We start from the raw sequence: 15549 nt of genomic DNA, 5'->3' as shown, positions 1-15549 counted from the left end.
ATATTTTCCTTTGTTTTCCAGCATTGTGTTTGCAGTACTAATACTCAAGAGTTTTAAATACTCAATGTTCTTTGTGTGTTACTGACATCTAACGGAAATCTAAAAAAAAAAAAAGCCCTACTGAATGATACTAGTAGCCAAGGGATAATAATCATCACTCATTTATGAGAAATACGTATGCTGAGTCGGTGAGGGCCTAGAATAGGGACAGGGAAGACCCAAAAAGATTCTCCTGTTATGAATAAACAATTTTTGTTTGTCCTACATGTGGAAAATTGTCCTTTGCCAACAATAAAACTGAGATTTCTTCCATTATCCAGTGACCATTAATACAATCTAATATAATAAAATATACACAACACATTTAAAATATATATATATATATATATATATATATATATATATATATATATATATATATATATATATATATATATGTATGTATAATTGGAAAAATCTCACTTTGAGGGTCAATTTCTTGTATGTTTTGTTTCTTGCAAAATCTATAAAAAGTTTGAATTTATTGAATTTATAAAAAAAAAGCCAATAAACCATCAAGAGGATGACTGCAAACAGGAGTGAAAGCTTTATAATGAACTCAGAGACAAATATATATATATATATATATATATATATATATATATATTTATATATATATATATATATATTTTTTTTTTTGTCAACAATGTTTGTGCCGTGTTTTATCTTATAAAACCATACGAAAAACAGGAAATCTCAAGCATATACTATAATGTTACCTCATGCCAATTAATATGTACATGAATAACATTTATTCCTGACAAATATGTTTATTATGCTTTAATAATAATATTGTATATTGATAACACATATACTACTGTGGGTTTTTTGTGAGAACATATTAAAAAAACTTGCATATTTGTGCTCAGTAGGGCATACCTGCGAGCAGCACTGTGTTGAGTGAATCATATCAAGTTCCAAATAAAAAAATATATATTTTCAATAGTTTTCCAATAGTTGTCAAGACCATAAGTGTTTATTAATCACAATTCATTTACATGTTGTCTTTCAATTTCACGGGTCATGTATCAGTTTAAATTGACAAGCCCATACAAGTCTTTTTTACAAGTCACGAATGATCGTGCATAACCTAGCAATGCTTAAATTCTAAAATAGCTTGTACGTTTGCACTCCTTTTATGTCCCAATGAGTGCATGAAGCAATATATAACAACACTAACTATAAAAAGCTGCTCTGCAGAAATATTTCTTCCATGCAAGAACTACTCAGCTATTCTTGCAAAGGGTTTTGTACACAGCAAGGGGAAAGTTCAGCAGCAGTTTTATAGCTCCTGCCATATACACTCATCAATTTTAAATTGCATTTTTGTCCAGATAAAACAAAAGGCTGCATTTCTTTAGGGAGATGAAAATGTAACCTACAATTTATGTCATATGCTGCAGTTACTTTAAGTGGAGACTCAGAAGAACATTGCACACAATTTTAAGCAATTCACCCATATTTATTATTATATGCAGGCTGAAGCCATATTGTTCTGAAAGCTGAACTAAGGGATTATATCACAAAAAGCAATGTAATGAGCTGTTAAAACAATTTTTACAGACTAAAATTCAGAAAGCATTGCACAACTATGATACCATTTACATGTCAGGCAGGATTGTTCATATATGTAGATTTTGTTTGAAAAATATGAATTTAAGTATAAAAAATAATTTGCTTTCCCTGTGCACACAAATATGAAAATAATAGCTTTCCTTTATATGATCAGCAAACTTATTTTTCTCTCTGTCATTACTAATAACTCTTTTCAGTCAAAATCCAGGTTTCCCTAGTATGAGCATACCTGTCTCAACTTATACACCACTGCATTTAAATCTTAAAGGGGCATTGTTAAAGTATTTTTTTCTTGCTTTGCATCTACAATAAGCAATTTTCAAAATGTATTTTTTTTTATCTCTCTCGTCTATCTAATCTAAAATTTTTAATAAGCATAATATATTTTAGGCATTTATTGTCATTTGAAATCAGCCTTTCTCTGGTTACAGTAAAATAATGTTATTAATTAACTATTTTTGCAGCAAGTTTTTTTCACCTAAAAAAAAGCATTTTACAATTTACTATTTTTTTTTTTTTTTTTTTAAATGTTGCTGTATTGAGAATCGTAATATATTTAGTTGTTATATTATTATGAGGCTTTTCACTCTTCACCAACGTATCAGCCAATGAGCAATCTGTCCTTAGGGCATAGCCATGTACTTCCTGTTAGCTTCAAAATTAAAATCAATAATTTTATCCTACACTGCAGACATATTTCTTTGCTTGTTTGAATAATGCTCTTTTATACGTATGACCAGGGGAGGACTGGCAACTTTTGGTACAGGGGCAAGTAATAGTGATTTAGCTAGAAACAATATACATAGTTATTTTTACTTTCCACAGCTGGTAATATGATGGCACTCATGTGCAATGTTTAATTATGAAGATCATATACCAAGAGGTGCAGCCTAGTTGTACTTGCAATGTCTGAGCCCTCCTCCTTATTATTGCTACCCGTGGTGCCATCATTGGAGGAATCAGAACTAAAGCAGCTCACCAGTCCCTAAATACTTTTGTCCTGTGTGCAGCATGCCATTTCTCTCACTAACAACACTGCCTGGGACAAATGCAGAGCCAAATTTAGGGACTTAAGCAGACTGGTGAGCTTTGTCTGCCTTGATTCCTCCACTGATGACGGCCGTGGGGCAATTGCCTCCCTGTCCCCAGCCTAGTCCAACCTTGTGTATGGTATAAACGTCTAAATCTTCCTTGTTCTTTAGTAACTACTTATCTTATTAATTTGGCATAGGGGAACATAAGTATGGTTTGCTGTAATTAATAATGCCAAACAATTGAAGGTCTAAGTGGATGATTTATTAAGTAGAGATCATATGTACATGAAGAAATTGGTACTAACAGCAGATAAGAACCATAGAGCTTTCCCTTTCTTTCTTAAAGGGTCATATTACCCAATTGCTGAACCATTTGAAATGTGTATATGAGTAATATGTCACTTTAAAAGATCAGAGAATATAATGGACACTAGATACACATTGTCCTTAGACATTTCTCATTTAGCATTTGATCATTCTGCTTGGGAACTTGTACATTAATTTAAAATGTCAGCCCAATATAACTTTCTAACATCTTTCTGTCACTATGTAAATCCCTGGTAAGACCTCACCTTGAGTATGGAGTGCATTTCTGGGGATCGCAAAAATAGATATTGCAGAACTAGAAAAAGTTCAGAGAACGGCCACAAAGCTAATAAGGGGAATGGATAATTTAAGCTATGAGGAGAGGCTAGCCAAACTGGGTCTGTTTTCTTTAGAAAAAGGCGCATGAGAAGTGACATGATTACTTTATATAAATATATTCAAGGCCCATAAACGGTCTTTTTCCAACCACATTTACTATGTTACTATGTTACTTTGTTAGTACATGAATTTATTTATATATGTTTATAAATGAAACATGCTCGAGAGGCTTCTAAAAGGGTATGTCCCTAAACTGTAAAACATTTTTTTTTAAAACAAGTTGTGTCTGCAAATCTTTTACCAATCAGTGCTTAATTGCTGATAATAATACAAATTTACTTTTATGTCCCTTTAAGACTTTTGACAATGGTATTGGTTATTGACACAAAAATATTAAAATCCTTTAAAAGATGTAGACATTCTGAAAGCAATATTATCAATTTCAAATGCATTTCTCCATTTTACAATGTTTTTAACAAAGTGCAGATTTGATACAAAAATTTTTGTTACAGATCATCTGATTCTGGTATAAATTTCATGGACCACCCACGAGGTGCACGGTTAAAGCTGGGCCTTTGACACATTAGTTCCAGTCCACTTGTTGATTCTTCTATTTGAGCTTGTAGTTCTTCAAATATAGTTGGAGCTGATAAACTATCAAAAACAGAGAAACTTCCAAAGGGGATAGGTGTTCTGTAAAGAAAAAAGAATGACTGAATGATAAGATAAAGGAGGGTACTTTGATAAAACAGCAGAAAATGATCAAAAATGTTATGCATAGGTGATACCTTTAAAAAGGGACATAATTATTTATATCTGAAATGAACTTTTAAGAAATCTAATAAAGACTAGGACTAGGAAATTTGTATATTTAAGGTTTATTTTTTGTTTAAGAATGTTCTGCTAAACACTTTTATTGGAGGTGGGCATTCACTTGTGTAGATGTTTATTTTAAAGAGGTTTATGGCCACCATTGACTAGGGAAGACATTAATACTTATATGAATTGATATGTTTATCTCCATGCATTTTGGAACACAGCATTTTTGCAGGGAATGCTAGGAATGAAGGATGGAATGTTTGCAATATTAGTTTGTTTAAATGTTGAGCCATTATTCTGACATTTTCTTATCACAGCAGGGTTACTTTGCATGCTATTAATGGCTAAAGCCCTATTTCATGTGCAGCAAAGCCCAACTGTGCTGTCAGGCATTCCTCCCTAGTATCCCAGAGTGGTATGCCATTGCAGGAATATGGAGACAAACTACTCTATGAGTGTTGTAGACAGCCAAAGGGATTATTTATTACTTTGCTTTGTTACAGGCTGTCAAAGGGATAAAAATCAGTACTAAGCTGTGAAAAAACAAAATTTATGCTTACCTGATAAATGTATTTATTTCTTGACACAATGAGTCCATGGATCATCTAATTACTATTGGGAATATCACTCCTGCCCAACAGGAGGCGGCAAAGAGCACCACAGCAAAGCTGTTAAATATCACCTCCCTTCCCTCCAACCCAGTCATTCGACTGACGCAAAGGAGAGAAAGGAAGCAACAAGATGCAGAGGTGTCTGAAGTTTATAACATACCAACAACCTGTCGAAAAGAACACGGCGGGCGGACTCATCGTGTCAAGAAATAAATAAATTTATCAGGTAAGCATAAATTGTGTTTTCTTTCTAATGACACAATGAGTCCACGGATCATCTAATTACTATTGGGAATCAATACCCAAGCTAGAGTACACAGATGATTAGGGAGGGACAAGACAGGGAACCTAAATGGAAGGCACCACTGCTTGAAGAACCTTTCTCCCAAAAGAGGCTTCAGCCAAGGCAAAAGTGTCAAATTTATCGAATTTTTAAAAAGTATGAAGAGAGGAGCCTTGCAAATCTGTTCCACAGAAGCTTCATTTTTGAATGCACAGGAAGAGGAAACAGCCCTTGTAGAATGAGCCGTAACTCTCACAGGAGGCTGCTGTCCAGCAGTTTCATAGGCAAAATGAATGATAATCTTCAGCCACAAAGAAAGAGATGTAGCCGTAGCTTTCTGCCCCTTACGTTTCCCAGAGAATACCACAAATAGAGCAGAAGACTGCTGAAAATCCTTAGTCGCCTGTAAATAGAATTTTAATGCACGCACCACGTCCAGATTGTGCAGAAGCCGTTCCTTTTGAGAAGAAGGATTAGGACACAAGGAAGGAACAACAATCTCCTGATTAATGTTACGGTCTGAAACTACTTTAGGGAGAAACCCTAACTTAGTACACAAAACCACCTTATCTTAATGAAAAATAAGGTAAGGAGACTCATACTGTAATGCCAAGAGCTCTGACACTCTATGAGCAGATGAAATGGGCACAAGAAACAAAACTTTCCAAGATAACAACTTAATATCTAAGGAATGCATAGGCTCAAATGGAGCCCCTTGAAGAACCTTAAGAACTAAATTAAGACTCCAGGGAGGAGTAACTGGCTTGAACACAGGCCTGATCCTGACCAAGGACTGACAAAACAATTGCACGTCTGGGGCATCCGCCAGACTTTTATGTAACAAAATAGACAAGGCATATATTAGACCCTTTAGGGAACTTGCTGATAAACCCTTCTCCAAACCTTCTTGGAGAAAGGACAGAATTCTAGGAATCCTAACTCTACTCCAAGAGTAGCCCTTAGATTCATACCAATATAGATATTTATGCCATATCTTATGGTAAATCTTTCTAGTCACAGACCGATTCTGAAAATCCATGCTTGGATAAAATTAAGCCTTCGATCTCCAAGCAGTCAGCTTCAGAGAAACTAGATTTGGATGAAGGAAGAGCCCTTGAAGTAGAAGGTCCTTTCTCAATGGAAGTCTCCAAGGTGGAAGAGATGACATGTCCACCAGGTCTGCATACCAAATCCTGCGAGGCCATGCCAGTGCAATGAGGATTACCGTGGCCCTCTCCTACTTGATTCGAGCAATGACCCGAGGAGGAAGAGCAAACGGAGGAAATAGGTATGCAAGACTGAAATTCCAAGGTACCGTCATGGCATCTATCAGTACAGCCTAAGGGTCCCTCGACATCAACCCGTACCTCGGAAGCTTGGTATTATGCAATTCCAGCTGACCCCATTTGAGAATCAGGCTGGAAAACACTTCCGAATGGAGTTCCCACTCCCCTGGGTAAAAGGTTTGCCTGCTCAGGAAGTCCGCCTCCCAGTTGTCCACTCCTGGGATGTGGATTGCCGACAGACAGCAATTATAGGTCTCCGCCCACTGAATTATCTTGGCTACCTCTGTCATGGCCAAGGAACTCAGAGTTCCTCCCTGATGGTTGATGTAAGCCACTGAAGTTATGTTGTCTGACTGGAATCTGATGAACCGGGCCGAGGCTAACTGAGGCCAGGCCAGAAGAGCATTGAAGATTGCTCTCAGCTCCAGAATGTTTATGGGTAGAACAGACTCTGACCGAGTCCATGTTCCCTGAGCCCCAGACTGCTCCCCATCCCAGAAGGCTGGCATCTGTTGTCACAATCACCCAAGAGGGCCTGCAAAAGCAGGTTCCCTGGGAGAGATTATCCTGAGACAACCACCAAAGAAGAGAATCCCTTGTCTCCTGCTCCAGCTGTAATCATGGAGACAGATCTGCATAATCTCCGTTCCACTGACTGAGCATGCTTAACTGCAGAGGTCTGAGGTGGAAACGGGCGAATGGGATGATGTCTATTGCCGCTACCATCAGAACGATTACCTCCATACACTGAGCCACTGATGGCTGAGGAGAGGACTGAAGCGCTAGGCAAGAATCGAAAATCTTTGATTTCCTGACTTCTGTCAGTAAAATCTTCATTGATAAGGAATCTATTATGGTTCCCAAGAAAATGACCCTTGTAGTTGGGACTAAGGAACTCTTTTCCAAATTTATCTTCCATCCGGGAGATCGCAGGAAAGATAACAACATTTCCGCATGGGATCTTGCTTGTTGAAAGGATGGTGCCTGAACCAGAATGTCGTCCAGATAAGGCGCAACTGCAATGCCCCACAATCGGAGCAATACCAACAGGGATCCCAGAACCTTTGAGAAAATTCTGGGAGCTGAGGCAAGTCCGAATGGAAGAGCCACAAACTGGAAGTGTTTGTCTAGAAATGCAAACCTCAGAAACTTGTGATGGTCCCTGTGGATGGGGACATGCAGGTACACGTCCTTTAAATCTACCGTTGTCATAAATTGACTCTCTTGGACCAAAGGAAGAATGGAACGAATTGTTTCCATCTTGAAGGACAGCACTCTGAGGAATTTGTTTAGACTCTTGAGATCTAAAATTGGTCTGAAGGTTCCCTCCTTTTTGGGAACCTCAAACAGATTGGAGTAGAACCCCAGTCCCTGTTCCTGCATTGGAACAGGAACTATCGCTCCCAGGTCGGAGAGGTCCCGAACACAGTGTAAGAACGCCTCTCTTTTGGTCTACAGATAATCTTGAAAGCGGAAACCTGCCCCTGGGAAGAAAGATCTTGAACTCTAGTTTGTATCCCTGGGACACGATATCCACTGCCCAGGGATCCTGAACATCTCGAACCCAAGCCTGAGCGAAGAAGGAAAGTCTGCCCCCCACAAGATCCGGCCCCGGATCGGGGACAGGCCCTTGATGCTGTTTTTTATTCAATAGCAGGCTTTTTTGATTGCTTCCCCTTGTTCCAAGACTGGTTGGGCCTCCAGGAAGTCTTGGACTGCTCCTGCTTGGAAGAGGGAGAGGAAGGCTTTCCCTTAAAATTTTGAAAGGAACAAAAATTACTCTGGCGTCCCTTTTGTTTATTTCTCTTATCCTGAGGGAGGAAATGGCCCTTTCTTCCCGTAATGTCAGAAATTATTTCCGTCAAACCCGGCCCAAACAAGGTCTTTCCCTTGTAAGGAATCGTCAAAAGTTTAGATTTAGATGACACATCCGCAGACCAAGATTTTAACCATAAAGCTCTGCAGGCCAGTACGGCAAAACCAGAAATCTTAGCTCCCGGCTTAATAACCTGAAGGGAAGCATCATTGATAAAGGAGTTGGCCAACTTGAGGGCCTTTATCCTATCCTGGATTTCTTCGCGGGGAGTGTCTGTCTGAATAGAATCAGACAACACATCAAACCAGTATGCTGCCGCACTAGTGACAGTAGCAATACAAACCGCAGGTTGCCATTGTAAACCCTGGTGTACATACATTTTCTTGAGTAACCCCTCTAACTTCTTATCCATAGGATCCTTAAAGGAACAACTATCCTCTATAGGAATAGTTGTTTTCTTGGCTAGCATGGAAATTGCCCCTTCCACTTTGGGTACCGTCTGCCAAGACTCCTTGATAGAGTCTGCTATAGGAAACATCTTTTTAAATATAGTGGATGGAGAAAAAGGGATACCTGGTCTCTCCCATTCCTTAGCAATAATCTCTGTAGCCCTATCTGGTACAGGAAATACCTCCACCATGGAAGGCACGTCAAAATACTTGTTAAGTTTACTAGACTTCTTAGGATTGACTACGACAGTAGTGTCGGAGTCATCCAGGGTAGCTAAAACCTCCTTAAGTAACAAATGGAGGTGTTCAAGCTTAAACCTGAAAGAAACAACTTCAGTATAAGTTAAAGGTATTACACTGTCTGAGTCTGAGATTTTACCCTCAGATGCTACCGAAGTATCTTCCTCTTCAGGTTTCTGGGAAGAAACATTCGGAATAGTCATTACGGTGTCAGCAACCTTATTCACTGATTGATTACATTTCCTCTTGTGCTTTCCCTGCAGCATGGGAAAAACAGACAATGCATCAAATACCGCTGATGACATTAGGGAAGCAATGTCTTGCAAGGTAACTGGCTGTATGGACGCTAAATTTTGGGATGCTTGAGGAGAAAGCTGTGGCATATCTTGAACATTGTCAGAAGACTCCTGAACAGTATACACCTTAGACAATGTTGGCTCAGGAAAAAGTCTATCCCTGTAATGTAAAGTTCTCTTAATTACATGAGGAACAGAAAGGGATTGGTGGTTATACATTAGCATCAAAACATAAAGAACATGTAACATCTTGCAGGGTTTCTTGGTCCATCTTTATTAACCAATAAACAGACAAAACTGATATTTTTATTTAGAAAATAGCCCCCCCAAAAAAATCGTTACTGTTTCTTTAAATTTTAAACGAAAAAAATAACTGCTTTATTTTTCTGTCATTTGAAATAATCAATTGCCCCAAAGGCAACTCTACACCTCAGCTTAGCCTTGCTGAGGTGCTTACCTGCCTGCCTACTAACGAATTATATGACTTGTAGTTGATCCGGACTCAATCTTTTAACAATTACGGTCTGTAACCGCAAAGCTGCTTAATCTGTGATGCAGCTGATTTCCAATGCGGAACACAGGAAGTGACACAGGGCCAGAGAAAAAGGTGCACAATAGGAAACTGCCGCCGTATCTAACTCCGCCCATCATGGGCATAACAACATGAAACTCCTGATCAGCTAAATGTATTATCACAGTCGTCTGGAGTAAAGTAAAAAATCCACCACCATCACTGAGCCAGATTCTCCTTGTCCCCAGTGCCTGCTCTGCTGCCCTTAATAAACATTCCCCTATCATAGGTGAATGTGAATTGTCCCCCAAATTATCGAATGTGAAAGTGCTATCTTTTTCTCTGTATGTGTGTTCCAGAAAAAAATTAAAGTTAGCACTTACCTTAAGACTTCTGCCAGGCAGCATGGCAGCTCACTAGGTTTGAGAGGTCAGTTCCCTTACATGGACCTATGGATAGAAACAAAGACTGAGTAATTTTACTCAGGCTTCAACTGTTAGGGCAGCATAAATATATGGGAGGCGCAGTGAGGATTGTACCCCACAAGTTCCCATTGCTTGAAAGCTACCACTGCTCTACTTAAGAGACTGATATGGACTACGGCTACACCCTAGAACAAAACAGCACAATCTTACACTGCGGAAAAAATAATAAAATCTTGCTTGAAGAATCTTTTCTAATACCTAACTTTACCACTTCCTTGCTCTAACATAGGCAAAGAGAATGACTGGGGTTGGAGGGAAGGGAGGTGATATTTAACAGTTATAAATAAGGATGTGTGTGGCGCCTCTGGGTCTACTGTGTACAAAGTGATTAATCTTGAGATCAAATTATTGAAAAGAGATCAAAATAAGATAATACATCTCAACCCCTTGGGAATAACACGCAAATTTAAATGCAAATATATACCATAAAAATGTATTAGTAAAAATCAATCAGAATATGATTATTTATATACACAACTTGGTTAAATAAAATTATGACACCGGTGTCTATATCTATTCTAAACATATAAAAACATAATTTGTCATAAATATCTATAAGCGTTGATAAATAAAAACACCAACTTTCTGGCAGTGGCTATAATTCACCTATCATAGGTATCAATTTGTTATTCATTCTTGAGAGATAATTTGAAAGACTGAATATATCTAAGGTAGATTAAGGAGCGGTTAATAAGCTGTGTAAAAAAGTCTCTTTCGTGTACAAAGTGAATTCATTAGTTGGAGTCACAATGGGTAATATGTATGGGTAATGCGTATGTCCAAGAGTAAACAAATATCCTTAATTTCAAGGGACAGCCTAAACTAAAGGTCTATGAAAATATTGCACTTTAATATATAAAAAAGAGAAAAATACATATTACCCATTGTGACTCCAACTAATGAATTCACTTTGTACACGAAAGAGACTTTTTTACACAGCTTATTAACCGCTCCATAATCTAGCTTAGATATATTCAGTCTTTCAAGTTATCTCTCAAGAATGAATAACAAATTGATACCTATGATAGGTGAATTATAGCCACTGCCAGAAAGTTGGTGTTTTTATTTATCAACGCTTATAGATATTTATTTATGACAAATTATGTTTTTATATGTTTAAAATAGATATAGACACCGGTGTCATAATTTTATTTAACCAAGTTGTGTATATAAATAATCATATTCTGATTGATTTTTACTAATACATTTTTATGGTATATATTTGCATTTAAATTTGCGTATTATTCCAAAGGGGTTGATATTTATTATATTATTTTGATCTCTTTTTAATAATTTGATCTCAAGATTAATCATTTTGTACACAGTAGGCCCAGAGACACCACCCACATCCTTATTTATATCTTTTTTCTAGTTTTGATTGCAACCAGTGAGAAGTACGATCAGTGGGTAGGCACATTACTGTGTTCTTTTAGTTCAGTAGACACAACTATTTTTCTCTTAGGTGATATTTAACAGCTTTTGCTGTGGTGCTCTTTGCCGCCTCCTGCTGGGCAGGAGTGATATTCCCAATAGTAATTAGATGATCCATGGACTCATTGTGTCATTAGAAAGAAATATATGTGGCAGTTTTTATTAGGAAGGTTGAAACTGAGGTATATTCTACCTACTAGCCTTCCCTGGCAACCCTCTGGATGTCTTATATGTTTAAAGGACCAGTCAACAAATTAGATTTGCATAATCAACAAATGCATGATAACAAGACAATGCAGTAGCACTTAGTCTGAACTTCAAATAAGTAGTAGATTTTTTTATAACAAATTTCAAAGTTATGTATATTTCCACTCCCCTTGTACCATGTGATAGCAATCAGCCAATCACAAATGCATATACGTATAGTCTGTGAATTCTTGCACATGCTCAGTAGGATCTGGTGATTTAAAAAGTGTAAATATAAAAGACTGTGCACATTTTTTTTAATGGAAGTAAATTGGAAAGTTGTTTAAAATTACATGCTGTATCTGAATCATGAACATTTAATTTAACCTGAGTGTCCCTTTAAGGAGGGAAACTGGCAACACCTAAGGACTGGGTACAATGTTAGCAACAAGGGGTTTAAGTTAGGGACACTAATATGATTAACATTTTGTTCTATTCAACCTAACATTAATTTCCAGTAATCATATCCCATGCCTAATAAATATCTTAAAGGGATAGTCTAGTCAAAATTAAAATTTCATTATTCAGATAGAAGTTTTAAGAAACTTTTTAATTTATTCCTATTATCAATTTTTCTTCATTATCTTGGTATCTTTATTTGAAAAATCAAGAATGTAAGCATAGGCGCCAGCCCATTTTTGGTTCAGAACTCTGGGTAGCGCTTGCTGATTGGTGGCTACTACTGTAAATAACAATCGCATAAGCCATAAGCTTATGGGCTGCACCAACCTGTTGTAGCTGCGGTATGAAACATTAAGGGGTATCTCTGGAGGATTCTTCACTTCCTCAAGTCTGTGTATTATCTGCTCTTCGTTTTGGTACTCAATCCATGGTGATCGGTATGATTTAGGGATGGCTGTGCTATTAAACTTCTCATAGGGGACACCTGTCAATGGACCTGGGTAACCTTTAAATAAGAGGGCAGAGAGGATCAGAGAAGGTTACCTACATGTGAAATACTGACATCATTGATATGGAATACATTCAACAAAACTAAACTGGTAGACAAAATGCATAATCAGATTGGCAAAGAAGAAAAAAAACCCCATAATTATTACAATCATTACATTGCAATTTACAAGATTTAGATCATTAGCACAACATTTTTTTTTTTTATAGCAAACTTAAATATTAAGGTACAAACAGCTTTAAAAACAGAGATTTAAAATGTCTTCATGTGCCCAGAGCTATATTTTATTTTGATGCTGTTTTTAGTTTTAGATTTTCAGTAACTATACAGTACCTGGGGCGATTGCACCTGGGTTCAAGGACATCTTCATCTGTAAGACTTTGGCAGACTTCTTAGGTACATTTGGTGGGTTTCTGTTGCCACCTTGACTTATTTGGATCTCAGAGTGAAATGTCTGTTTACCACCAACTCCCTCAGAGCCTCCTGTGCAGTTGCTCATTGTTTGGCCAGACTGGGATGCGTTTATATTGACACCTTGCTGAAAGTTAGACTGACAAAGTAAAAGTAAGCATCAGGTGCAAAGAAACCTTGTTCTTTTTTTTTTTTTTTTTTTTTTTTATGTTTAAAATAATATTTTATTTATGAATCCAGAAAGAAACGCTTTTTTTTTTTTTTTGAATCATTTTTATTGAGGTTTTATGAAACAAACATAAGAAAAGAAAACAAACATCACCTCATATTGCCAATAGTAAACATGTCAACATATATAGAACGAAAACAATTGCAAAACAGTGTACAAATATAGGAGAGCGATGCTAATCAAACCTCTATTTTATAATTTTTCGATCTTAATTTGACAGACTAATTAGAAGGCCACTCATGGACCCTTTTAGGTATAGTAAATGAATCGGTATACTAGTCTGGAGAATAGCCGCTTTTGGGCTTTATGATAGTTGGGGGGAAGTAGGGAACAAGTCAGCGGGTAAGCACCGCTCGGAGCATGGAAGAAAGGGGGAAAAAAAGGGAGGGGAGGGAGGGGGGGGGGGCGGAGGTAACAGAAATAAAGTTCCTATGACTCTAGTTCAGTAATAAAGTGCCAATGACATCATAAGAAGTCATGACAGAATATGTTATAGTAGATGATATGAAAACATGTAAATATATATAAATATATTTTGCATTAAGGAACCTCTCTGGGTATTTTATAGTACCTGTTGAACTGTTGTTTATAAAACATACTTTGTGTTAAAACAAGCGAATCAAAACATAAAAATGCAAGACCAAATGTTAGCTATCTAAACTAGTTTCTGTAGGTAGCTTACCTGAATATGCTGTACATAATAGATAGTATGACTCTGCTACCATGTGGGAGCTAGTTGGGATCTGGGCCTGAGGCCTAAACCCGAAACGAGTGTGACTTCATAGATTCATATCTAGTGCTTAAATATTGCCGTCTGACCTATTTTAACTATCCGAAAGCTCAGTACAAATCTGATAACTTGTAAGAGGCAAAGTGCTAAAAGGCTATATGTGAAATGGGACAACTCAGGGAAATACAAACAGATCAGAGCCATCTTCTCTGAGAATGATATAAGCAATACTTCCCTAAAGAAGAATATTAGGCAGCATAAATAACATTACTATACATACGAACATATAATATAGTTGTCAAAATGATATTAAGCAATATGTCAGCTCATCTAGTAACATAATAACAGATGCTGCGCCCCTAGCTACGCTAGCACACATAATGTTAATTCTTTATATACCTAAGACATTTAGCAAAGAACTTCTTTATGTCACTAAACTGGACGCTTAATGGCGCCTGAGCAGGCATATATGTATAGAAGAAAGTATTAAACGATACAGTTATAACTTTAAAGCACAAATTTCATCTAGCTTATATATAAGATGGTGAAAGTTCCTCCACATTCCACAGGTGCATGGCCTCAATGTTCTTAGCATGGCACCATATGAATGATGCCGTCGGGGAGATGAAGCAAATATTATCAGCTTAACAAATAAGGATAGAAGGCATGATCCATTTTTCTTCAAGCTATCTATTTCTTTTCAAATCTCCTATCTGGAGTCTAATACAATTCTGTTCCCATAGTTTGAAGCTGCCTAGATTAGGTTATAACATAACTATTCCTATAACTCAGTAAAAAAAAAAACTTAACATTTTAGGCAATGCATATCTATATAAACAGGGATATGTTTTTAAAACTAACTACCTACTAAATGTATAGTACGAATAAGCTATGACAGTTTTCCCTAACCATATTTTGTTAGGCTAGGCTAACAATCAAGCTGAACCCTTCAAGAAAAAAGTACTTCACTATAACATTGGAATATCTGAACATTAAATCTTCATATAAATTATATTTATGACCTGCAAAAAAAAAAGAAGCAAGCTGTATATGAACTATTTGCCTAGTCTTTATGTAAAGCCATAATAGGAACATTACAGGTCCTATATAATAAGCTGGTGAGAACAAGAATAGACAGTTTACTCTGTGCTGCACAGATTATACCATCAAACTGGAAAGTGTAAAAAGCATATAATGGAGTTCTCTGGCAGCACCTATGTGTCAGGTGGTTTAGGATACACGGTAGAAGCTAGGCACCCTTTAATATAAACACCATCTGTAAAGAAAATCTGAATCTTGTGAGAAGGCACACACACTATACAACCCTCAACTGACAATGGGGGTCGCACTCCTTTAAGGATCAGACATCAGATCCAGCAGTCGTCATCTGAGTGGTGAATTTAAGATCAGTGTCCCAAGGTAGAACTTCGTTAATGAGCAGAAAGTCTTAGGAGATATTACCTAATGTCTGTCTTAATGCAGACCTCATGACTGGTTGGTAGA

At 37.1% G+C, this 15549-nt stretch overlaps 1 protein-coding gene across 1 annotated transcript in view; it reads right to left on the bottom strand.

The window, feature by feature from the left end:
* Positions 1 to 985: 985 nt before the first annotated feature.
* MYOZ3 (myozenin 3) overlaps positions 986 to 15549 on the bottom strand; it is an 87740-nt gene continuing 73176 nt past the window's right edge. Inside the window, exons 4-6 of the mRNA XM_053718667.1 lie at positions 13010 to 13226; positions 12496 to 12673; positions 986 to 3986 (exon numbers count right to left, since the gene is read on the bottom strand). Coding sequence (XP_053574642.1) covers positions 3800 to 3986; positions 12496 to 12673; positions 13010 to 13226 — 582 coding nt within the window. The 3' untranslated portion in view covers positions 986 to 3799. The remainder of the gene's footprint in view (positions 3987 to 12495; positions 12674 to 13009; positions 13227 to 15549) is intronic.

This window comes from Bombina bombina, chromosome 6, assembly GCF_027579735.1.
Source record: "Bombina bombina isolate aBomBom1 chromosome 6, aBomBom1.pri, whole genome shotgun sequence".
NCBI classification, from domain to species: domain Eukaryota; kingdom Metazoa; phylum Chordata; class Amphibia; order Anura; family Bombinatoridae; genus Bombina; species Bombina bombina.
This window is presented reverse-complemented; position numbering and strand designations above follow the sequence as displayed.